The 26481-nt window shown below is 39.5% G+C and overlaps 1 protein-coding gene across 1 annotated transcript in view; it reads right to left on the reverse strand.

Moving 5' to 3' along the window:
- SLC49A4 (solute carrier family 49 member 4) overlaps positions 1–26481 on the reverse strand; it is a 96907-nt gene that overhangs the window by 24673 nt on the left and 45753 nt on the right. The window contains exons 5-7 of the mRNA XM_060774701.2: positions 20078–20186; positions 17901–17968; positions 11930–12057 (exon numbers count right to left, since the gene is read on the reverse strand). Coding sequence (XP_060630684.2) covers positions 11930–12057; positions 17901–17968; positions 20078–20186 — 305 coding nt within the window. The remainder of the gene's footprint in view (positions 1–11929; positions 12058–17900; positions 17969–20077; positions 20187–26481) is intronic.

The following is a 26481-nucleotide window of genomic DNA, read 5'->3' on the forward strand; positions in this document are numbered from 1 at the left end:
TCAATTGATTGTTGTTTAGCACTTTTTATATTTTGTAGTATATATTATTTCATTTTAAGGTAAGCTGCTTTGTGGGACAAAAATGGGATGAAAATAAAATAATAAAGTAGTAAGTAAACCAGACTTTAGAAAAGAGGGCACTATCTACCCGTATCATTCTTGCCAAGTTATTAAGCTCTCTAATCTCCAGTGCAGAAACTGGGAAGGATTTGGACAGACTTCAAGCCCTTTGCAAAGCAGGTGAAGTACCTCTGATGTCATTCAGTACCTGGGAAAACACAAGCTTTGGCTGAAAAGAGGAGCAGAAGACAGGAGGACAGGAGATCGAGAAACTCTCAGCATATCCAGAAATGTCTGCAAACTCCACTATGAATGGCTCTCACAGCTTCCTGAAATTGTCTACTGAAAGGTAGCAACATCTCTCCAGCTTTTTGTTTGCTTGAGGAAAGAAGAGAAACTATCTACCATCATACAGATGTTCTAGGAGAGCAATGAACCCCATATATGAATTGACCAACAAGAATCCCTGAATCTCAAGTCAGAGACTGGCAAGAATGGTAGGGACTCCCTTACAAATCTTCAGTCCAGTAAGCAAATGCTAAGGTTGCCAATTCCAAATGACCAGTAGATCCAGTCCATGAAGTGAAATTAATTTATAGAAAGATATTAATATAGCATGTTACTGTGACCAGGTATCTATATCTTTGTGCTAAACCTATGTATTCCTTTATTAAAACAAGAGTAAATCACTTGGGTTAACACGGTAGGAAATCAGAAGGAAATAAAAACATAAAGCATTTAAAATGATGCCCACATTTGTGTCTTTGGTCACGTGTTCTTTTTCTGCTTGGTTTTGAAGCAAAATTTCAAAGAGGATATTGCTGAGGTTCCCTTATTCGTTTACTTTTTGTGGAATATATCAAATCAAATTTCTTCCCAAACTAGAAGCCACATTCATGATTTTTTCATGTGGATAAGGACTTGATCAATGCAGACTGGAATAAAAATCATTTTAGTTAAACGTACTAAGCTGATTAATATATCCCATGGAGACATGCTTTTGTTTTTATGTGATTCTGTAAATTAATTATGGGGAAGCCTGTTACCACACCAGTACACTATTAAGGTTTTATGAGACTTTTAAGAAACTTTGCCGCTTAACTGTCAGCTTTAAACTTTTCCTTTGTATGGGCTAAAATAGTGAGAGCACTGCAGTAAATATTGTTTAGTCCCAGTAAGGTCTGACATCACATTTTCAATGACAGTTAAGGCAGAATACAGATTACTACTACTGGATGTTGTGACTTTTATAGAAACCACTACAATAGGTATACTGCAAACCCTCTATCTCTCACTGGGCTTCCCACTACATTGTGTAAATAGGAATGAAATTTGTCTTATCTGCAATCTAGGATAATTTAAAGTACAACTACTTAGAAGTCTTCTCATTTGTAAGCCATGTCTCTTGCAATTACTGCTAATCAAGGATTCATGCTGAACACATGGCAAAACTGAACCGGAAACCAATGTGAAGATGAATGTACACAATGAAGATCTCTAGCAAACATTTAAATGTTCTTTTGGCAGTGATGTTCATCTGAGTGGCTTAGGCCTCCTTAATCCTTGTTAACTCATTTTGGGCATGATAAGAGACTATGGTTTATGTGGATGGCAACCAGCCTATTCAGGGCCTGAGTTCTCACATTTCACCTGGTATCTCCTTCTCTGGTGAGGCGACATTGTTTGCTTCAAGTTCTGGGTTCAGCACAATTCAATAATGTTTGCACTCCATACTGTTTAAACCTAAGAAGAACCACAGTTTAACTCTGCATGAAACCTAAAGTTAACTCTGAATGAAACCTAAAGTGCAGGTGAACAAGGCTTGCTTAGGCTCACTCCCAGGAAGATATATTTTTGGTGATATCTGCCTACAGAACAACCTTCTAAAGCAGGGAAGGATACAGATAGATAAACACATATAGATAGATAAACACATATGCTTTTCATGTGCTTTGGGATTTTTTGTGGATTGATGAAGCTTGTAAAAACCCATACCAAAATTTTTCCTGACAACTTCATCCTTCGAGTTAATGCTGAATACATCTTTAGTTTCTCAGCCTTTAAAGATAGCAGATGCAAAAACCTTCAACAAACAGCCCAGCATTTTCTTATAAAGATCAGATCTCCGGCTGTATAGCTCAGTTATCACTACTGCTGTTCACAATTCAAATGATGGAACTTGGGCAGGGGATTATCTGAATTACTTGATAATTTCATATCCAATAGGGCAGTGGGTTTCAACCTGTGGATCTCCAGGTGTTTTGGCTTACAAATCCCAGAAATCCCAGTCAGTTTACCAGCTGTTAGGATTTCTGGGAGTTGAAGCCCAAAACATCTGGGGACCCACAGGTTGAGAACCACTGCAATAAGATATATATATTAGACCAGCGGTCCTCAAACTAAGATCCGAGGGCAGGATACAGCCTTCCAAGGTTATTTACCCAGCCCTCGCTCAGGGTCAAGCTAAGTCTGAATTGACTTGAAACCACACAACAACAGCAGCAACAACAACAGCAATCCTATCTCATCAGCCAAAAGTAGGCCCACACTTCCCATTGTAATACTAATAAAATTGTTAAATTTGTTCCTCATTTTAATTATTCTATTGTTTTAAATATGTTTTTTTGCATTACAAATAAGATATTTGCAATGTGCATAGGAATTCATTCATTTTTTTTTCAAATTATAATCCAGCCCTCCAACAGTTTGAGAGATTGTGACCTGGCTCTCTGTTTAAAACGTTTGAAGACCCCTGTATTAGAAAGAAACAGCTACATACATATGATTAGCATGACGCAATAGTGGTGTAAGTTTTCTCTTGGGAGTTTGGTCTAACTGCACCTAATTAACAAGGATCACTGAAGTCATTTGTGAAGAGAAGTGGACTTTCTGAGGCAAGCAAACCAGCAGGGAACTTCAAAAGATATGCCAAAGAGTGCCCCTGAAGAACTCAATACAATTTCAGTTGGGCTGTTACTGAAATAGTGAAGTCATGATTCATGGCTTTGATACAATTTATGTGGCCTTGGGGAGCAAACTGCTGTTTGAAATTGCTGCACATTTCAGTTTCCTGCCTATGGCCAGCTGACTGAAGCTGCCGCCAGGGGCAGAATTCATTACTCCTTCTTCCATGGACCAAGGGAAGGAAGGATACAGCAAAACTGAGGACAGGGATTTGTCTTCATCACAACTGAATCAAGTTGCTTAAGGGTAACAGGTAAAGGACATCAGAAGGTCCTTCAAAGTTCCTTCAAACAAGATAATTATGGAGGCCCTGCAAGTTGCAGTGTCAGAAGTTATGAATGTATAATACTTTTAAAACTGGATCCTATCTAGTCAAATCTAGTGACAAGATCATAAACATATCTCTAAATAAATCAAGGACTTAAAGAGATTCTCTCTAAAACGCTTTAACTTTGCCATGATTATACCTAGGCCACCTACTTCATTCAGTAGTCTTGCTTTCATATTTTCCCCACTTTCTTTGAGCTAACCTAATATTCTTTCCACAAAAAGCAGTGCTGAGTCAAAGCTAGCTTTGAGTCCCCCTCAGAGTGAGAAAAGCGGTATACAAATACTGTAAATAATAAAAATAAAGTTAAGGAAGGATTTTGTTAACCCTTTTGCCAATATCTCAATGTTGTAGGCAATTTTTCATGATTACTTTAGTTATTCAGAAAGCAACACACTTTGAATGAGCGTGTTGGCTTACACAGCATTGTTGTGTGATTCTGTTCACTCTGAGATCCCTTTCTGGTTGTAATCATCATGTGAACAATCCATAATTTTGAACTGATTTTCCTTAGTTTATTAATGTAATCTCACTCGTTTTGAATGATCTTTCCTTAGAGTGGTGATGTTATCTCATAGTGAAAACTAATTCACTACAGAGAACTCTCATAAATTCCAATTAAATACTTGATTCTCAATACTACCGAAATTACTCTGGAAAGGAGAAAGAAGGGTGTTTATGTCAGGGAAGATAAAAAGCAGCAGCTGAAGAAAATAAATGGCACTAAACAGGACTTAAGGTATACTTTCTCCAAATGAATGGTGCTAATAAGGTATAGTTGATTTCTTCTGAAAATAATAATTTTGATGTTATGACTGAAACAAGGTAATATTCAGCCCAGACCTGGACATAACACTTACTTTGATTCAGCATGACTAAGTGTATGTTTGACTGGAAGTACAACTTGGATTTTTATCATAAACTTTCCAAGTCACTAACCTTCTCTTCTAGAAGTCATCTCCTGGCTTCTTAAATCAAAAGCTGGTGAAACCACTTCAATAATGTATGATTTAGTATGATCTCACGCCCTTCTGAAACGCAAGTAGCACTGGCAGAGCAGTACTTACAGTAAAAGCATCATTCTTGCAATATTAATATAAATATTTGCATATTCCTGAATAGTCAAAGTGATGGATGCATTTGCAAAAACAAGACGACATTCCCTAGGGATATGGGGAAAGGAGCACTACATTGTTTTATTAACTTATAGGTTTTACTATGGGCAACTTAACTAAACACTCAGGAAAGAGAACCGCATGGAGGTATCAACTAAAAACTATGGTAGTTTGCTCTCGTCGCTTCATATTTGGCATGTTCCCCATACAAGAAGCAACAGCACTACAAGTATCCATTTACTGGAGTGCTTATGAACACTTAATGAACCCAAAGTGCCTTGAAAATGTAAAATATTCTACTGTAATTGCTAGGATAGAGACCTGGACACATTGATCAACTGCTTTTGCTACATACAGTATGTGCCTTTTCCGTAGTTCAAGGAACTGCCAATGCCCCATGACCTCTGATGTCAATATAGGGCCACTTTGGCATTAATGCTGAACCAGCGCTGGCTTCTTAAGCAGCCATCTCACATTCCCGCCCCAAAGCCAGAGTGTCACTGAGCGCTGCCCTGCATTTGAACTCCCATACTTTAACTGAGACACACACTACACTCTGAAACTTTTAATTAACATGAAAAAGAATAAGTTCAACCAAATCAATTCAAATGTGCCATTTCTCCCAATTACTCTGGAGCGCAGGGGTCACCATTATATTGCATCATTACCTTCAAGAATAAAGACAGAAAGAAGCCCTATAAATTGGAACTCAAATAGCCGGTATATTTCTAGCCTTACGATGGTGCATGACTGATTTTTCAACCCAAAAATTAATAAATCAAGAAAGATAAATTGCATTTAATATTTAGTTGGACAGGTAAAGAACATCAAAAACAGTGTCAAAATCCAAACCTATTCCTTGGAAAGGCTTGTGGAATATATGAAAAGTGAAGAAATTGACCATTTGGGTTTGGTTCAGACCCTCCCATGGATACTCAAACCTGTAGATAGTGAAGTCCTGTTATATACTGTCCAATGGAGAAGTACGACGGTGTCTCATATATAAAGGTAAAATCAATGTTTGTTTTGGAGGATGGTTGAATTTGTGTATACAAAATCTGTGGATATGGAGGGCCAAATGAACACTAAATCCCCCAAACAGACAGCAAGGTAAATTTTCAACACAGATAGTTCATGGAGACAGAACTGTGACTAATTTCATAATGTACGGCAATTTACAAAATTGGCAAAAAAAGCAATTTCATAAAGGCCCATTATTTCAAAGAACCCTAACATGACAGCCAAAGTAAAATTACCAAAGGCTATTTTACTAGGAAATATGAGATCCAAAATAACAACAGTATTCTCCTAGTAATACTCTATCAAGAAGATATTGGATCTAAAAGTGAATCTGACCTTTTACAACTAATCAAGACTAATGGATTCTATTTTAAATGTCTTTGTGCCAAGTGCTGAAATAGTATGTACAGGCATACAAACTGGTATAGAGAAAAGCTTTTAAAAGGGGTGATGCATTATGCTAGTCTGCCATAAAGGTATTAGTGGACAGCTCCAGGCATAGCTGCTAAAGATTGCTAGAGAAGCAAAGCCTGCTTGATATGTCAAAGGAAGAAGTCAATTTTGGTAATTTCCCATCTCTTTTCCTCCTGAAGCTCTCTGGGAAAAGATACTCATTAAACAGATTTATGCTATATGAAACAATGTTGACCTCACACTTTGACAAGATTAAGAGAATCCTTAATTTGGGTCATACTTACATATACAAGCTCTTATACTAACAAACCCTGGTGGATGTGGAAGATTCCACATATGAAATGGCCCATGCCAATCCTCAGGGGAAGCATAGTAGTAGTAGTAGTAGTAGTAGGGGACTCCTGACAGGTCTGCCTGGGGGAAAATAATTATATAGCAGAGAGGCTGATAAGACTTATTAAGCCCACTCACTGTTACCCCTTCTTTTAGGTGCAAATTGGAACCAATGACAGTGCAAGATACAGCCTTGAGGGGTTGCAAGGCTCTGGGAAGGAAGCTGAAAGACCTTGATGCACAGGTGGTCATTTTGTTTCTCTTCCCAGTTGAAGGACAAAGCCCAGGAAGCAAAGGAAGGATAATGGAGGTGAGTAACTGGTTCTGTAGTTAGTGTCACTGGGAACCATTTGGCATCTCAGACCATGGTCTGTGGTTTCATGACAATGAACTTCTGACAAGTGATAAATTACATTTCTCAGTAACTGAACATGAATTAACAGTGTGATGCGATACAGTAGGTAAATGTTGTGACTCAGCTGGAATCACAGAGTATCTCTGATGAGGATGGTGGGACTCAGGTTCACAGTCTGGTTCAAAATGTCCCTGTTATAGGCAGTGAAGAAGTGCAGTTTCCAACAGCAAGGAATGAGGGTGTTGTTACTGAAAATAGCCAGGTGCAGGTGCAGATTGACTCAGAGAAGGAGGACAGTTCTCAGCCTGATAATGAGCAAGCAGGGAAACAGGCTGACACTAACGAACAGACTGACCTTCACGAAATGGGAACCTTAGATCGGGTTGACCGTTTGGGATTCCGAGTTCGAAGGAGTGTGAGAATAGATAACAAGGGGGAGGCCAGAGGCCAAAGAAATGCCTTCATGTTTTGCAAAGGGTATTAAGCAGTGTGTTTGAGACGAGACCTTTGTCAAAGCAACTTTTCATTCAACTAAGAAGCTTGCCTTTGCTTGTCTGGATGTCTTACAGTTCTTGTGTTCATGGTTTCAGGACTTTGTCATGTTCTTTTGGGTTTTTGCTTTGGTGGTGCCTTTTTGGATTAAGCTTCAAAGTGCTATCTTATATTGATCTCTTGGAACATTAACCTTTGCCTTTAAGAACTTTTGACCTTTTATTTTTAAGAAACTATAAAGACTTCTGGCTGTATGCAGTTTGGTGTTTTCAGCAAGGTGAAACTACTCTGAGGTGCAACACTAAAAAGGTAAAGGCTGCATCAATAGGAGTACAGTATTTAGATCAAAGGATTTTTGTATTGTGTCAGAAGCTAATTGAGAATATACTGCAAGTCGCTTCTGGTGTGAGAGAATTAATCATCTGCAAGAATCGTCTGGCAATGACGATTGGAACGGAACATGGATAACGAGATTTGGATTGTGATTCAATGATGAGACGTCGCGAATGATTTAGTGTAATTGTATTATTGATAGTGATGTTGTTTTGTTGTTTATTGTTGTTTGTGATATTGCTTATGTTGTAAATTGTACCTGATTTTATATGTTGTACACCGCCGTGAGTCGCCCTAGGGCTGAGAACGGCGGTCTACAAATGCAGTAAATAAATAAAATAATAAATAAGAACGTTGGCAAGGGGATGCCGGGATGTGTTACCATCCTGTGGGAGGCTTCTCTCATGTCCCCAACAGAGAAGCTGAATCTGACAGACGGGAGCTCACCCATCTACCGACCTTCAGGTCTTCAGATCAGCAGTTCAGCCAGCACAAATTTGTTGCGCCACCGTGGCTCTAACAAATTTGATGCCTTCATACCAATGAAGACCAATACAGAGAGATACATTGATCAATCTTCTTTTGATCCCTGCCTTACCTACAGGAAGGAGAGGTCGTGGTTTTCTTCAATGAGCACAATCTTGAGGTTGTTCATGACAATTTCACAATTGCTATACATGTTGTGTAGTGTCTTGTACTGTTGGTGGGCATCTCCCGTCACACTGAAAACATTTAGGGTGCCTGCAGAGACATCTAATTGACAATAAAGATTCCAGGGACGTAATAGGTCCATTGTGTTTCTCCTGCCATGGATATTTATTCCCATCTCAAGTCATTTCTTCACCCATCCTCTGTCCAATGGTTGGATTGGCAGCTTCAATCCAACCATTGGACAGAGGAAAATCTGCATCGGAAGCAACCACTCTATTATGCTTTGGCCAGACCTAACCTAGGAACCATAATTCAAAACAGATTGCTGAAACATGTCCAGAGAGGGATGATCAAAATAATAAAAGGTCTGGAAACCATGCACTATGTGGAGAAGTTTAGGAGGTGGGTATTTTTAGACTACAGAAGATTGAGAGGAGACACGATAGCATGTTTAAAGATTTGAAAGAGTGTCGTATTGAGGAGAGCAGGCTTGTTTTCTTCTCATTCAGACGATAGGACACAGAGCAATGTTTTCAAACTACAGGAAAAGAGATTCCATGTAAACATTAGGAAGAACTTTTTGATAGTAAAAGCTGTTTTGACAGTAGAATACCCCGTCTTGGAGTGGAGTCTCCCTCTCTGGAGGTTTTCAAACAGAGGCTGGATGGCTATCTGTCAAGAGTGCTTTGTGCTTTCCCTTATGGCATGGGTGGAATGAAAAGCCCTATGCTTTCTTCCAATTCCCTGATTGTCTTTCTTTTCGCAATAAACAATATCATGCAAGTGAGATTGGTAAGCTCGCTACGAATTCCCTGGATCCCCAATTAAGTAAACCATTATTAGGTCATCACTAAGCAACTACAGAGACAACAAGACACGGAAACAACACACGTGGTGGCTAATATTTTCTTCTCCAAGAGTTTAGTTCTACATAATCTGTTCACATAGAAATTTCATTTCTTACATTTTTTTTTCCACAGAACCTCCAACTCCTCCTAGTCTTGAAGGAAGACATCAGAAAAGCCTTAAACAATCAGACACAACCCACTAAATCCATCCATGTGATTATCTATCAACACTACATCATTCTAAACATATATTAACATTTTGAAAAGGCAAAGAAATGGGATATTACCAAAAGTAAGAGACAACAGAGAAGTTATTCCCAAATAATCATGTTTTCGGTGTGGTGAAATCTGGAAAAATATTGAAAATGTGATTTGAGACTTGAAACACAACTAGAGAAATCAGTTCTGTTTTTGAACAGTGGGTTTTGTGCAAGACATAGAGAGGTGAGACGGATTTTCACCTGGCAAAGCCTGGCCATTTTTTGTTCGGGTAAATAAGAAATGAAATGTGTATGTTTGTTTTGCTGTGAAGCTCAAACAGGATCAACATTGTCAAAATCTACTCTACTGCCAGGATCTGACAATAGTGGAGACAAACAAAAGGAGATAATTCTCTTATCTTTGATGAGGTAGAATATTGCAATTATTTGCTATCTCAGACAATTTAAGCAAACCTTGGTTTTGTTCTGCTGCTAAAAATAGCTCACTTGTTTTTTAAAGATGCCAGAGCTTTATGGAAAATATGAAAAAGAGATCACAGAATCAACAAAGCGAAAATCATATCACTTATAAAATTGAGGTGTTTTCCCCCTTCTCAATCAGGTATTTCAATATGCTATACTCCTATCTGGTCTACAGCCATGCACCAAGGACAATTTGGAGATCTCAAAGTTAATCTGAATAAAACAGACTCATTTATATAGAGAAAGTAGTCATAGAGGAAGGGTACTCAATGAAACTAAGTAAAACTAAGCACAGTGGTATAGCTGGAAGGAGGCTTTCTGTGGTTACAGATCAGCACAAAAGGGATATAAAACATTTGTCTCCAAGTTCATTTCATAGACACGTTAAGTTTTACGTATAAGGAAGCATAGCTACTGTTGAAAGTAAGATATAGCACAAATACTTCAGAGTAACAGTACTCCTCTTTATAAGTAGTACATCACAATACTTCTCAACTCAGCAGCAATGAGTTTCAAGCCCTTCTAGTTTACCAACCCTGAATGAATTCTGTGAACCAGCATCCAGGCAGTGGCACCTCTCAACTTCAATAAACATCTTCTACGCCTCTTAACTTTAGAAAGAAAACCTCCCCAATGGGATGAGAACAGCTGACTGATTTTGTACAGAGCTCCAGAGAGTGGCCACCAAGGTATAAACTCCCCTGTTGCCCATCTCTCAGGCTATTAACGTTCAAATGTAGTCAAGGAGCTCCACATGCCACTTTGGCTTCTTAGCAACTGGTCTTTTAGTAAGCTGAACAGGAACAAGTAACAGTGTGGGATCCAAAAAGGAAAGGGGAAATTGAAAATCACTGAAGGGAAACAGGCAAACAGAAAATAATGGCAGCTAATCCACAAAAGTGGGAGAAAATGCTTTAAAAATCAGGAGAGAATAGGTGGGAGGCCAAAACAAATATTAAAAACAGAAGAAAGACATGGCAAAACATGGCAAGTAATGTGCAGCTACGATACCTTATGAATAGGTAAATCAGATGTGCAAAGCTTAGAACATACGAATATTAAAATTTTATGCTAGATATCTCAAATCAAACATCTCATGAGCAAGACATAACCTATAGATAGAGGATGCTATGCAAAAATTGGAAATGGTAGAATGAAGGGATCTGAATTTCAGGTGAGTGGGATAGTGTAAGGAGAAACAAAAATTATATTATGATATCATAATAATATTATAATATTATATAAATATTATTTTGCCCGCTGCCCCAGTGGTGAAGCAAGTAAAACCACTGAGCTGCTGAACTTGCTGATCGAAAAGTTAGCGGTTCGAATCCGGGGAGCGGGGTGAGCTCCTGCTGTTAGGCCCAGCGTCTGCTAACCTAGAAGTTCGAAAGCATGCAAATGTGAGTGTATCAATCGGTACCATTCCAGCAGGAAGGTAATGGTACTCCAGGCAGTCATGCTGGCCACATGACCGAGGAGGCATCTACGGACAACACCAGCTCTTCAGCTTAGAAATGGAGATGATCGTCACCCCCCAGAGTCGGACACGACTAGAGTTAATGTCAAGGGGAAACCTTTTTAGCAAAACATACATAATGTGAAGTCAGATAAGAAATCTTTGTCAGTGTTACTCCAAACCAACAAACTGCACTATAATTGCAGTGTAATTTAAGATTACTTAGGACAAACTATGTTCTCTATATAATTGCACCACAAGTAAAGTGGAAATCATGAGGATCATTAATGCAATACATTGCATGTATGTCAAAAGAGCTTCCTATTTCCAAACAAGTTTGTATCATGATCACAAAAGAAATACAGAAATATCCACTGAAATCCCAAGGAAACCAGGATAACAAGTTATTATTGATTACTTCCACCAACAAATTTAGGTATTAAAAGCAGACTTGAAGAACGTGCCAAAGACAATTCAAGATAATGAAATTCAAAAGCCCCCTTGTTTGCTTTATATTAAACATTAAATTATTTCTGCCTTTTCTTCATTTCAAAGGGTTAGTTCAAGCCTTGAAATGTACACATAGATCTGTACAAGTTTAGCAGGGTATGTAAGTCACTGCCAGTTCAAAAACCAGTCTCTTCTACTGCACGATAAATAGTTTCAGGAATTGAGGATGCTGTGTTTATAAAATGCTTTGAGATACAATTCAGTGACTTTGGCTTCCAAAATAGCATATCAATCTTCCTTTGTGCTAAGTTTAATTCAAAGTGAGAAATATTTTATATGACAACAATTTGTGTTACATATAATTCCTCCAGTATCCCACCACCAAACAAATATATGCAAAGGAAGAACATTAGCATTCTCATACCTGTGGTTAAAGGGAGGTGGATGACAGTGGTTAAACATGTCAAAGTAAACCAGATGGATGACAGAGTTGCTCCTGACAGTAACAGGAGAAGTATAGGTTTCAGCATTCCTCTGATAAAATCAGCAAACCTAAAAGAAATATAAATCACACTTTAAAAAATATTTAATATATTTTATAAACTGAGAAAAAATGTTAATGCTTCTGCAAAATTTCTAGGATATTTGAAATAGCATTTTTAAAAGTGATATTTTGCACTTTTAAGACAGGAAGAAAAAAGAATAGAGAAGTGGTCAGAAATAAAGGTGTTTTCTGGTACATTTAGGTCATATCCAGAGGTGGCCCTAGGTAATTTTCAATGGTAAGCATTGAAAATGGCGCCCCTAAATACTGTTTGCATTTCATTGTTGGAGTTCTGTGTGCCATATTTGGTTCAATTCCATCATTGGTGGAGTTCAGAATGCTCCTTGATTGTAGGTGAACTACACATCCCAGTAACTACAACTCGCATATGTCAAGGTCTATTTCCCCCCAAGAGTGCCTCAAGAGCGCCCCTAGGCAAAATCAACTATACTGCAAATGCTTACTACTTTGCGTAATGGGTTGAGCCGCCCCTGGTCATATCTACAACTATTTTGACACAGATTTCTTAGAAATTATCTTTACAATTTCTCTATTTTGCTTTGTACTCTCCTCTGAAAAAGCATTTTATATCTCAATAAACTATTCAATTAAGAAAGCAAAGTGATTATTTAGTATGTGTGAACATTATTTTTATTTATTTCAACATTGCATTGTATTAGAAATGGAAGCCAGTATATTCTTTGATGAGAAACGCCCCCCCCCCCAAAAAAAAAAAGAATGATACTAGATCCAATAGGCCGAGATTGTAGCAAAATCTATCCTTACTGAGACTGAACAGTATGCTCACTAATGCTGGCTGATCACTCCCCCTTGGCTCCAACTGAAGGCAGAAGTGACTTAACAAACAATGGACAACCTTCCTCTCTATCTGTACTGTCGTTATGGTGACAACCATCTTAGAGGTTGTGTCATCATATCTATTTCAGAGTCAGAAGCCAACAGCACACCATGACTTATGACTTGGTTTGTTTAGGTCAGTGGTTCTCAACCTGTAGGACCTCAAGTGTTTTGGCCTACATTCACAGAAATCCCAGCCAGTTTACCAGCTATTAGAATTTCTGGAAGTTGAAGGCCAAAACATCTGGGGACCCAGAGGTTGAGAACCACTGGTTTAGGGAGAGAAAAAGAACATCATGATAAACCATGAATGGGACAATGTGTTCAAACACTCCCTCTGTTTGCATTAACATGATAAACTGGGATTACCTGAAACCCAGTCTTATTGTGTAAACAAACCAAGTGTATCCAATGGGAGAATATGGAGGTAACACCATTCCATGACTTCTTTTCACCAGGATCACAGAGGATACAGAAGCATCTCATCAACTACTACAAATTTAATCTGCATACTCCATCACTCCTGTTCCTGCTTTCTCCTCCTCTTAAGTTGTGTATGTCCAATTCTGACTCAGACCCTGAACCTGATTTTACAACTGTAGTAATAATAGTAATAATAATAATAATAATAATAATAATAATAATAATTTTATTTCTTACCCGCCTCTCCCCACGGCTCAAGGCGGGTGACAGCACAGTTAAAACACACACACACACACACACGGTCTGTGCATAATGAGTATCTTAAAAACAAAAGAACCAATGGACGAAATCATAACAAATTTGGGAACAAAATATCTCACAACACAAGGAGTGACCATCACTCAAAAATTATGATTTTGTCATTTTGGAGTTGTAGTTGCTGGGATTTATAGTTCACCTACAATCAAAGAGCATTCTGAACTCCATCAATGATGGAATTGAACCAAACTTGGCACACAGAACTCCCATGACCAACAGAAAATATTGGAAGGGTTTGGTGGGCATTGACCTTGAGTTTGGGAGTTGTAGTTCACCTAAATCCAGAGAGCACTGTGGACTCAAACAATGATGGATCTGGACCAAACTTGGCGCAAGTACTCAATAAACCCAAATATGAACACTGATGGAAGTTTGGGGAAAATAGACCTTGACATTTGGGAGTTGTAGTCACTGGGATTCACAGTCACCTACAATCAAAGAGCATTCTGAACCCTACAAACAACAGAATTGGGGCAAACTTCCCACACAAGAACCCCCATGACCAACAGAAAATACTTAAGGCCATCCAATCCAACTCCCTTCATCAGGGCAAGAAAACGTAATCAAAGTCCTCCTGACAAAGAGCCATCCAGCCATAGATAGATAGATATAGATAATGATTTACACACACACAGATATAGTATCATAGATTTGAAAGGGACCCTTAAAGAAGGACAATGATATGTTGCATGTTCCAGGGTGGGCAAACCAGACACTCTCCACATTAACACTGACAAACAAACAGCAAGAAATACTGTTTACCCATAAGCATAAAGAAATTACATATACTATTAGAAACCAACACTTTCTCATTACTTTATTTTCCAGATCAACAGACTGGGCCACAGCAACACGTGGCAGGGGACAGCTAGTACTATATAAAAATTCTACAAACACACATTAAAATTCACTTCATAAAACATCAAACATTTCTGTAAAATACACATTCATCACACAGGACAGAAACTAAAACACATGACATTAGCTCAAAACTCATGCTTTCAACTGGCTGGGTAGGTTTGCTGGAAGAGACAGTTTTTTAGATGGTTTTAAAATTCCAACAGCTGATCTAACTGTTGGAGCTTTTCCGGGTCATTCTACGGTCGTGGGGCGGCCAATTTGACTTCTGGCTGGTTGGAGTAGAAGCTCCCCAGAAGACCTAAGTGTGCGGGCGGATTGTATGGGAGAAGGCGATCCTTTAGGTAAACTTGACCCAAATCAAGCTGGGTTTTAAAAGTCAAAAGCAACATCTTGCACTTTGCCCAGAAACTAATTGGCAGCCAGTGGAGCGACTTTAGGGATAGGTGTAATACGCTCACTCCTAGATATTCCTGTAACCAGTCTGGCTGCCATTTGGATTGACTGGAGTTTTCAGACTTAGGATCCTGCACATCATCGAGTTCCATTAAATGAGAAACACAAACAGCAATAGAAGAATTCCTTCCTGTCATAGGGTTAGCAAAGAAGCGTCTTTGCCCCTTCCAAACAAAGACGCTTCTTTGTCTATCCAGAAAATTCATTTAATGTGCGTCCTATAGTTAATAGCCACAATTGACTGCTACCAATTCTGCTACTTATTGTTTTTGAACTTACACAACTGTCACAAAGTTTCTGCATTTTGACTTTGCTGCAGTTTAAAAGATGAAAGGATTCAGGTGAAGGACAAAACCCGAAAAACATCTCTGATCATTAGCAAATACAACAAGAAAAAATGCCTGGGAAAAAGGATGATGATTTGTGCTTCTGTGCAGTTTTACAAAACCAAAACACTTGTGAATGTCACTGTTTGAAGTCATTTTCTTATCTACTCAACTCTCATTCTGCAGCTTCTAACAAAAGGGTACAAAATCCACCAGCTGCCCCCAAAGATCCAAAGCTCTTCAGTCATAAACTTGCCAAACAAATTACCTGAAAGTCATGGTCTGAGGCTATGAGAGTGACAAGACAAAGGGCACAAATCTCAAATGGAGGAAGATACAGGTAACAAAATAGTGGAATTTGAGGACTTATTTTCCTTCCTCTGACAGGCATAATTTTGTATCATAGGCACAAACATTTCTACTCCATGTAGAGATCGTTTGACACCCAAATGATAGCTTTTTTGGATAGCATCAAAAGCTGGAACAAGACTTCAATGTGATGTCCTTTAGCTGTAAATAACACTCAGAGCAGAGTAAAATTATATTTCAGTTTAAGAGCCGTGGGAGGGAGAAAAGTGTTAGAAAATAGCAACGAGGAGAGATTTAATTTACACTACAGTTATTCTATGAAAACACTTGGTGTAGTAACACAATTAGCAGCTGGTTGAGCAAAAAGTACCCTCACACCAAGCTGTTACAATAGATGTGGGGATGCCTGCTTGATAAGCCACAGGGCTGACACTGAAACACACAGATCTGTCACTCTTGACAAGAATCATTACCTAATTTTCCTAATTACAACTTTTAGCAGATTATAGTCAGTGTAGACATTGATTCAACTCTGCACAGATAACTGCTGAACAGGCCTAAAAATGGGGTATCATTCATCAAGCTTGACATCTCGGAACTCCTTTTGTGTGTAAAACTCTTACGTTTGGAGCTTTATAATTTCTTGAGTCAAAGAAAGGTATTTAACAACAAAGGGTGCTTTATTTTAAAAATCACAAATAAAAAGACCAAAGAAAGCATTAGACTCCACAAAATATTTGCCTTGCTGAGGAATGTAAAACCAAATTTACAGCAGCTACAGAAAGACATTTAAAGGCAATTGTGGGGTGAAAACCAGGTTACATGTTTAACAAATTAATCTCTAACAAAAGGTCAGTATTTGCATGATAAACCTGACTCGGCAAAACTGCTAAAGTTCTCTTGAGGCTAGAAAAGGATGGTCCTCCAGTTACAGAAAGCTCCAGAATAATACATGAGCAGCAGGAGGAAATGGGATACAAACTCTGGGGTAACTGTGGTCCTCTCAGAGCTTGTAGAGAGTTTGTATATTTTGGTTGGCCTAATATAAATATTACCACAAAACGCACTTCGGAATTCCTCTAGCATGGGATATCACAAGGAAATGTTTATTTTCAAGTATAGTATGTCTTTATAACAGAACAACAAGAGCATTTCTTAAAATTGTCTGCATAAGAGTTGGTCTGGTGCAGAAGAAGAAAAAGAAAAGTGTTCTGAAGATGAAACATAGTGCACACAGTGAGACTCAAGCGACAATACTTCAGGAAGCTGCATTTCAGAACTATTGTGTTATTCAATTTTATGTCAGGAGGGACCTTAAAATTACTCCAATCTAAGTCACAGTCACCAAGGCAGAAAAATCTTTGGTTTTTCATTTGAGTACTGATTTTTAAAAATCTTTATTTTATTAAGTGTATTTCTATTTCACCTTCTGCTCCAAGAGAATCTACAAGGGACTTATTACTTAATTTAGTTGCTGGCTATACAAAAATAGATCATAAAGCCTCACTGTGAAAATAATGTAAAATAAATCACTGTGAAGGTACGTCTATTGAAACAGTAGATGAAAAGACTAAAAAGCAACAAAAGAAGAGGGAAAAGATTATAATTCCTTCTACTGATCATTGAAGCTTCAGAGCAAATGAAGCACTCTCATCTGAAATATTAAAGCACTCTTTGATATTCTAATGCTACCAAAATAAGCATCAGACGAGGAAGTTTGGGGAAGGTATTTTATACCCAATGTGTCACCGTAGAAAGGTTGGGCACAACTTTCATAGCATTTAAAAGCAGAAGCCATTGGCAGGTTCATAATAGTGAAGATGGCCCTTTAGAGTGGGACTTCAAACTAGCAATTCACACATCCAAATGCCAGCAAAGTCCCTTCAAAGTACTGAGTCATGTTTAGTTGAAAATTCAGGCCATCACATTTTCCATCAGAAATAATAATAATAATGTAATTAAGAAGTCAAAAGCAAACAGGGAAAACGCTGCTAGTTCCTTGACTATTTTACCTAAGTAGTTCTTTCTACCTTTGGATGAAGTGGATAGAGACCACTTGTCAAACACAATAATACGAGCAATTCAGCTTGGTGGCTGACAAAATGGAATTTCTAGTGTTCACAGAATACAAAACAAGGAAATACACAAATTATTATGTTATGCAATGAACATATGGCCAACTCACAGAAAAGCATTTGTTCTTTTACAGTTGTCATACACAACAGCAAATAATTACAGGGATATAATTTTAGGATTGCTAAAACACAATTTCACTGAAGGGAAGGGAAGATTGCAATGCTCACCTTGCTAATGCTATGCCGAACACACAGCCTCCTACAATAGACCAAAATCCAATCCAACCTGCATCCACCTGTAAAGTTTTGAGATGGAAAAATACAGTGTTAGTTCAAGCATGCAGAAAGTTATTGAGACAGTTTTGGACATTGGCATCAGCATCTGAATGCAGATTTGTATTGAACTGAATACTGCTAACAGACCTGTTCTCTGTGAATTTGTCTACTCCTCCCATTTTAAAATCATCAAGGATGCAAGCCTCTTGAAGTAGCAAGTACTCACATTAATTTTGTGATCCGTGAAGCATTTTCTTTTATCTAACTTGAAGCAACTGCCAGTCAAATTTGATTTGATGGCACTGGATATCAAAAGATAGACAATGTTTTTATAGCTATCAACTTCCACCATTTCTGTCATCAATTTTTTAAAGTACTATGTGACCTCCTTATCTATGATTTCATTTATCCACATCTAACAAAATATGCAGTCCAGCTATGGTATTGTTGGGCAAGAACTCTCATTTCAATAGGATTTGTTATTAACCACAATTTTGCATATCCACAGAGTCCAGGAACACATCTCTTGTGGATATGGGTGTTGCAACCGAACACAGGAACACCTTTTGACCCAGCACCACACCAGAGTCCAGTGATCCAATATAAGAATTTTTTATTAAAGAAAGACTATAAAAACGGGAAAGGGGATAAATCCACCAAAGTCAGTACAGATATAAAATGCAATTTTCAAAAGAAGCTAGAGTTCAATAGCAGGATAGAACACAAACCCAAAAACACAGACTTAATCCAAAGGTATATCCATGAACATGAAAACAGGAACTTCTCCAAAGTAAATCCAAAGAAACATGGGTATAAATAAGACAGGAACATAAAACAGGAATCTTCATAAAACAGGAATCTTCAAAATACAGGAACCATGAACTTGGAATCATGAACAGGAGACTGATCTCCTATAGCAGTGTTTTTCAACCTGTGGGTCCCCAGATGTTTTGGCCTTCAACTTCCAGAAATCCTTTGTTCATTCGTTTAGTCGTCTCCGACTCTTCGTGACCTCATAGACCAGCCCACGCCAGAGCTCCCTGTCGGCCGTCACCACCCCCAGCTCCTTCATGGTCAGTCCAGTCACTTCAAGGATACCATCCATCCATCTTGCCCTTGGTCGGCCCCTCTTCCTTTTGCCTTCCACTTTCCCCAGCATAATTGTCTTCTCTAGGCTTTGCTGTCTCCTCATGATGTGGCCAAAGTACTTCAACTTTGTCTCTAGTATCCTTCCCTCCAATGAGCAGTCGGGCTTTATTTCCTGGAGGATGGACTGGTTGGATCTTCTCACAGTCCAAGGCACTCTCAGAACTTTCCTCAAACACCACAGTTCAAAAGCATCTATCTTCCTTCGCTCAGCCTTCCCTAAGGTCCAGCTCTCACATCCGTAGAAATCCTGGTAAACTGGCTGGGATTTCTGGGACTTGTAGGTCAAAACACCTGGGGACCCACAGGTTGAGAACCACTGTCCTATAGCAACGCTGTCTCCTCTGAAAGGCCTGAAACCGAACCACTTAATTTAAGCCCTCTAAGACACCCATGACATCATGCCTGACACATCTGTACTTCAGGGTGTTATCTCAGATTCTCTGAGAATATCTAGTTTGCTGGCCTTTTGCTCCCTGCGTGCCCAGGTCTAATCTGTTTTCCCTTGAAAACTCCCCATCTCTCCAAGGCCTTTTCTCGCTTGTCTGAGTACAAGCGAAATAATCCAAAACATCAGCCTCGTCCATCTGCAATTCTCTACAATCACTTGTAGACTCCTCACTTTGAAACCCATTATCCCCCATCTCTGAACATTCAGAAAACACCTCTGAATGGGGGTTGCAGAGTTCATAAAAAACCTTCTAAAATGCACATATTCAAAAGGCTTCTGTTTTGTCACCTTTCCTCACATTCCATTTGTATATTTGCAGGCTTTTCATATGTTTTTAGTATATTTTGTAAGTCCCGGGGATGCCAGACAATTGAATACATATTATGTGTCCCCCACCCCGCTAAATAAATTAAATATAACCAGGCCACCTAAAACAGCATTTTCTGATTAGCTGTGTTAGCTACCAGTAACAAAACCATTATTTTGCCAATTAAACAGAAGTAAAACTTAGAAAAAGGATACATATACTTACTTGGCTTATGTGAGCCGGGGTTAAAATCCAGTCTAGAACACCAGACCACCCAGAAAAAACCCCCAATGGGATGGCATATGCTAAAGCAATCATCAGGAACCGGGGGTTGCTGTGAAGTAAAAGAAAAAATAGCAACAACTTTGATAATGTAAGGTAGCTCTCAATTATAAACATTTCCCATTCCTATGGATGCTAATGACAGTCACCCATCCTTGCAGACATTAGATAATATGAAGAGGCAGATAGTAGACAGCATTCTATTGTGCTCAGACTGTAAGTGACTGATACACACACACACACACACACACACACACACACACGAGAAAATGTGGTGGGTTGCATTATCTTGCTACATATCCCTGGTTATTTCAGGATGAAGTGGCATTGAAATAGCATGGCAGAAAAGATATAAAGGATCTTTCCCCACAATATTGATTTACGGTATATGTATGCCTCCCCAAATTAAAATGAGGTGAGAGTAACATGTGGGCCATGTCCAGACCTCTTGCCCATTTTTGTTTCTCTCAAACTTATCGGCCAATTGCAGCCACTAGTGGGGAGGAGGGGTGTAAAAATGGGAAATTGTGCCTCTAGAAGTCTCCAGGAGCAGCCGTTTTTTGATGGTGTAGTGCTGTGTTTCAGCGAATGAACTGGCTGGTGGTGTACTAAGAAAAACGAGAGCCCTCTCCCTTTTTGCAGTGAGGCTCATGAAGGGTCTTGGGAGATCAACTGAGTTCTTGGACTCACACTGAAATTATTCACCATTACACTAAAACAAACAAAATCAAAACAAAAATTAACCAACAGATGAACAGCACGCACAAACTGGAGGAATGTATGTAGACTGCTTAAAGTTCTCTTAAAAATAGCAAGAGAGTATCAGTCAAGAGGAAGTTAGAAGTGGGAATCACTAGAAAGGCCCTATCTATACTAACCTTAGAGGTAGGGCTTGTCTACAACCTACCAAGCTTAGAAAATCAACCTCTAAATATGATCTTGAATCCAAGCTATTTTTATACAGATGTAGATAAGGGAGGAAAGGGAACAGCGTATCTATGTGATTTGGCACACAAATGAGCTTTTTTTTTTTTTGGCTTTTTTTAAAAAGGGGGCTTTCATTACTCCTCCACCAGCATGTTCTGGCAAGGAAAGGAATATTGTTGGCTTGCTTCAGTCAACAAAACTTGTGGTAAGGCATCCACCTTCATGTGTTTTCCCTTTGCAATATACTGATATCTGGGTTGTTTTGCTCAGTGGATAGAACAGTGTAGTAACGGGTATTTACATTAAATTCACATTTAATCTGTTCCACATTTACGACTATGAATAATCAGACCAAATACATAGTGGCAGAAACGGCTAACAAGGTATTTTGCTATTTCACTTAACTAATAATAAGGCTGTATTGTCGAAGGCTTTCATGGCCGGAATCACTCAGTTCTTGTGGGTTTTTTCGGGCTATATGGCCATGTTCTAGAGGCATTTCTCCTGACGTTTCGCCTGCATCTATGGCAGGCATCCTCAGAGGGTGAGGTCTGGAGCTGGGAAAAAGGGGGTTTATATATCTGTGGAAAGACCAGGGTGAGACAAAGGGCTACTGTAAGATGGGCTAGGTGTGAATCTTTTCAATTGACCACCTTGATTAGCATACAATGGGCTGACTGTGCCTGGAGCAAACTCTTAATGAAAGGTGATTAGATGTCCCTGCCTGTTTTTCTCTCTGTTGTTTTAATTTTAGAATTTTTTAAAACTGGTAGCCAAATTTTGTTCATTTTCATGGTTTCTTCCTTTCTGTTGAAATTGTCCACATGTTTGTGGATTTCAATGGCTTCTCTGTGTAGCCTGACATGGTGGTTGTGAGAGTGGTCCAGCATTTTTGTGTTCTCAAATAGAATGCTGTGTCCAGGTTGGTTCATCAGGTGCTCTGCTATGGCTGATTTCTCTGGTTGGAGTAGTCTGCAGTGCCTTTCATGTTCCTTGATGCGTGTCTGGGCGCTGCGTTTGGTGGTCCCTATGTAGACTTGTCCACAGCTGCATGGTACACGGTAGACTCCTGCAGAGGTGAGAGGATCCCTCTTGTCCTTTGCTGAACGTAGCATTTGTTGAATTTTCTTGGTGGGTTTGTAGATTGTTTGTATGTTGTGTTTCCTCATCAGCTTCCCTATGCGGTCAGTGGTTCCCTTGATGTATGGCAGGGACACTTTTCCTCTGGGTGGATCTTCATCTTTATTCTTGTGGCTTGTTCTTGGTCTTGCAGCTCTTCTGATGTCTGAGGTGGAGTATCCATTGGCCTGTAGAGCCCAGTTGAGGTGGTTCAGTTCATCTTGGAGGAGGTGGGGTTCACAGATTCTTTTTGCACGGTCTGCCAAGGCTTTGATGGTGCTTCTTTTTTGACTTGGGTGATGGTTGGAGTTTTTATGTAGATATCTATCTGTGTGTGTGGGTTTTCTGTAGACGGTGTGACCCAATTGTTGATCTGGTTTGCGGATGACTAGGACATCTAGAAAAGGCAGTCTTCCTTCCTTTTCTATTTCCATAGTGAACTGGATGTTAGGGTGGATGCTGTTAAGATGTTCCAGGAACCTGTTGAGTTCTTCTTCTCCATGGCTCCAAATGGTGAAAGTGTCATCCACATATCTGAACCATATAGTGGGCTTTTTGGTTGCTGTTTCAAGAGCTTGTTTTTCAAATTGTTCCATGTAGAAGTTAGCTATGACTGGGCTGAGAGGGCTCCCCATAGCTACTCCATCTTTCTGTTCGTAGAATTCATTGTCCCACTGAAAATAGCTGGTGGTGAGGCAATGGTGAAACAGTGCCGTGATGTCTTCTGGGAACCTCTGGTTGATGAGTGCCATGGTGTCTGCAACTGGGACCATGGTAAATAGAGACACCACATCGAAGCTGATCAGTTTATCATTTGTATTTAGCTTGAGATTGCTGATTTTTTCAATGAAGTGGGCTGAGTCCTTGATGTAGTGTGTTGTGAGCCCAATGTGGCTTTGTAACTGTGCAGCAAGAAATTTGGCTAAGTCATATGTGGGGGACCCAATGGCACTCACGATTGGTCTGAGTGGGGTGGAGTCCTTATGGATTTTGGGGAGTCCATAAAGCCTGGGTGGAAGGGCTTCCGATTTACATAGCTGCTGTCGTATGTCGAAGTTGATGGAGGAGTTTTTAATTAGAGTGTTGGTTTTTCTGGTTATTTTGGAAGTTGGGTCTTGCTTAAGCTTTCTGTATATGGTAGGGTCCAGGAGTTTTCTGATCTTCTCCTTGTATTGCTCTGTATGCATGATGACTGTGGCATTCCCCTTGTCTGCTGGCAGAATGAGGATATCAGGATCTGAATTTAGGTCTCGAATGGCTTCTCTTTCCTTCCTAGTAATGTTACTGGAGGGGAGTTTTGCCTTTTTCAGGATCCTTGCTGCTTCCGCTCGTACTACTTCTGCTTCTTCCTCTGGTAGGCGGTAAATTGCTGATTCGACATTGGCAATGATGTTTTCTACTGGGATCCTGGTGGAGGTTACAGCAAAGTTTCCTCCTTTCGCTAGTATGGATACTTGGTCTTCAGAGAGTTGTCTGTCTGTCAGGTTGATGATGGTCCGTGATGTATCCAGTTCTGGTTTCGGCTGTTGCTTTTGTCGTTTGTGGAATTTTTGTTTTTGTCTGTTGGTGTGGACAACCATATTCTTCTCCATTTTCCTGTAAGTGAGATTGTCTATTTTGTCCCAGTCCTGGGAATTCATCTTCTGGCTGATATTGATATGATAACCTCATCAACCAGAGGTTCCCAGAAGACATCACGGCACTGTTTCACCATTGCCTCACCACCAGCTATTTTCAGTGGGACAATGAATTCTACGAACAGAAAGATGGAGTAGCTATGGGGAGCCCTCTCAGCCCAGTCATAGCTAACTTCTACATGGAACAATTTGAAAAACAAGCTCTTGAAACAGCAACCAAAAAGCCCACTATATGGTTCAGATATGTGGATGACACTTTCACCATTTGGAGCCATGGAGAAGAAGAACTCAACAGGTTCCTGGAACATCTTAACAGCATCCACCCTAACATCCAGTTCACTATGGAAATAGAAAAGGAAGGAAGACTGCCTTTTCTAGATGTCCTAGTCATCCGCAAACCAGATCAACAATTGGGTCACACCGTCTACAGAAAACCCACACACACAGATAGATATCTACATAAAAACTCCAACCATCACCCAAGTCAAAAAAGAAGCACCATCAAAGCCTTGGCAGACCGTGCAAAAAGAATCTGTGAACCCCACCTCCTCCAAGATGAACTGAACCACCTCAACTGGGCTCTACAGGCCAATGGATACTCCACCTCAGACATCAGAAGAGCTGCAAGACCAAGAACAAGCCACAAGAATAAAGATGAAGATCCACCCAGAGGAAAAGTGTCCCTGCCATACATCAAGGGAACCACTGACCGCATAGGGAAGCTGATGAGGAAACACAACATACAAACAATCTACAAACCCACCAAGAAAATTCAACAAATGCTACGTTCAGCAAAGGACAAGAGGGATCCTCTCACCTCTGCAGGAGTCTACCGTGTACCATGCAGCTGTGGACAAGTCTACATAGGGACCACCAAACGCAGCGCCCAGACACGCATCAAGGAACATGAAAGGCACTGCAGACTACTCCAACCAGAGAAATCAGCCATAGCAGAGCACCTGATGAACCAACCTGGACACAGCATTCTATTTGAGAACACAAAAATGCTGGACCACTCTCACAACCACCATGTCAGGCTACACAGAGAAGCCATTGAAATCCACAAACATGTGGACAATTTCAACAGAAAGGAAGAAACCATGAAAATGAACAAAATTTGGCTACCAGTTTTAAAAAATTCTAAAATTAAAACAACAGAGAGAAAAACAGGCAGGGACATCTAATCACCTTTCATTAAGAGTTTGCTCCAGGCACAGTCAGCCCATTGTATGCTAATCAAGGTGGTCAATTGAAAAGATTCACACCTAGCCCATCTTACAGTAGCCCTTTGTCTCACCCTGGTCTTTCCACAGATATATAAACCCCCTTTTTCCCAGCTCCAGACCTCACCCTCTTAGGATGCCTGCCATAGATGCAGGCGAAACGTCAGGAGAAATGCCTCTAGAACATGGCCATATAGCCCGAAAAAACCCACAAGAACTGAATAATAAGGCTATTTTGCTACTTCTTGTTTTCTTGAAGTACATTTTAAAAGCATTAATTATATTTCAGCAATACTGTAATCTGAAGAACATTTTCCTCTTTCCGATCTTCTTTGCATTCACTATTAACATTTTTTCACAGTTGACAGAGCCTATAATGGATTTTTACTGAATAGTCTGCATGCTAACATGTGTTAGAAACAATGAGAATGCATTTTAGCAAATAATATAATTTCTTCAACTTCACTTGTTGCTTACATTACCCTTTCAGTTGCTTGATTACAATCCAAAATGAACACCACAATGAATATAGAGGAAATGGTTTCTGCCTGGAGCTCTGTTTGTATTCCCATTTTGTGGGGTTCCTAATGCAGATTATGGAGGATGGACAGATGTGTGGTGGTGGTAATGATGACTGTATTGTTGAAGGCTTTCGTGGCCTGAATCATTGGGTTGTTGCAGGTTTTTCAGGCTGTATGGCTATGTTCTAGAATGTTTCTAGAACATGGCCACACAGCCCGAAAAACCTACAACAACCCGATGATGACTGTTTCTCTCTCCCTCCTCTACCGCTTCCTATGTTATAAAGAGCAGGGTCTATCACTCCATGAGACCATAAATGATCATTTTCTGCTAGCATTCTAGTTTTTATATTTTCCTCTTTGAACCATTATTGAACCATTATCTGTGTGAACTTTCAACAACATAGAGATGTATATGGACTCTTGTACAAATATCCTTTCCTTTCTCTCCCAGTTCACAACCATCTCATTGCAGTGCATGAAATCAATATTCTCTTCCGGCATCATCATATATTTGCATCCCTATCATCTAACATTTTCTCTGTTTCTCTACCCATTCTTGGAACCCATATAATTTTTCTTCCTTCTCACTTTCTAACAGCATCATTGATCTTTCTGCATCATGTCTTCAACCATCAACTATTTCAATCTTACCCTCTTTGACAGCCATCTTTATTTTTTTTTATCTCAACAGCTATCATAGCAAGGTGATGTGAGATGCAGGTGGGGTATGCAACATTGGTTGGCTGATTGGCTGCAACAGGCTGGAAGAATGGTGCATCAAAAGCCTCAAATAATTAATTTGGGCTTTTCCAATAGTAAAAACATGACTGCAACTACCCTGTGGACCCTCTGATTTTGATGAATGGCACTTTTTGAGTCATTACTGTACATTTTGAATGTAAACAGCACCACAGAGC

The sequence above is a fragment of the Anolis sagrei genome, chromosome 1 (assembly GCF_037176765.1).
Source record: "Anolis sagrei isolate rAnoSag1 chromosome 1, rAnoSag1.mat, whole genome shotgun sequence".
Classification (NCBI taxonomy): Eukaryota; Metazoa; Chordata; class Lepidosauria; order Squamata; family Dactyloidae; genus Anolis; species Anolis sagrei.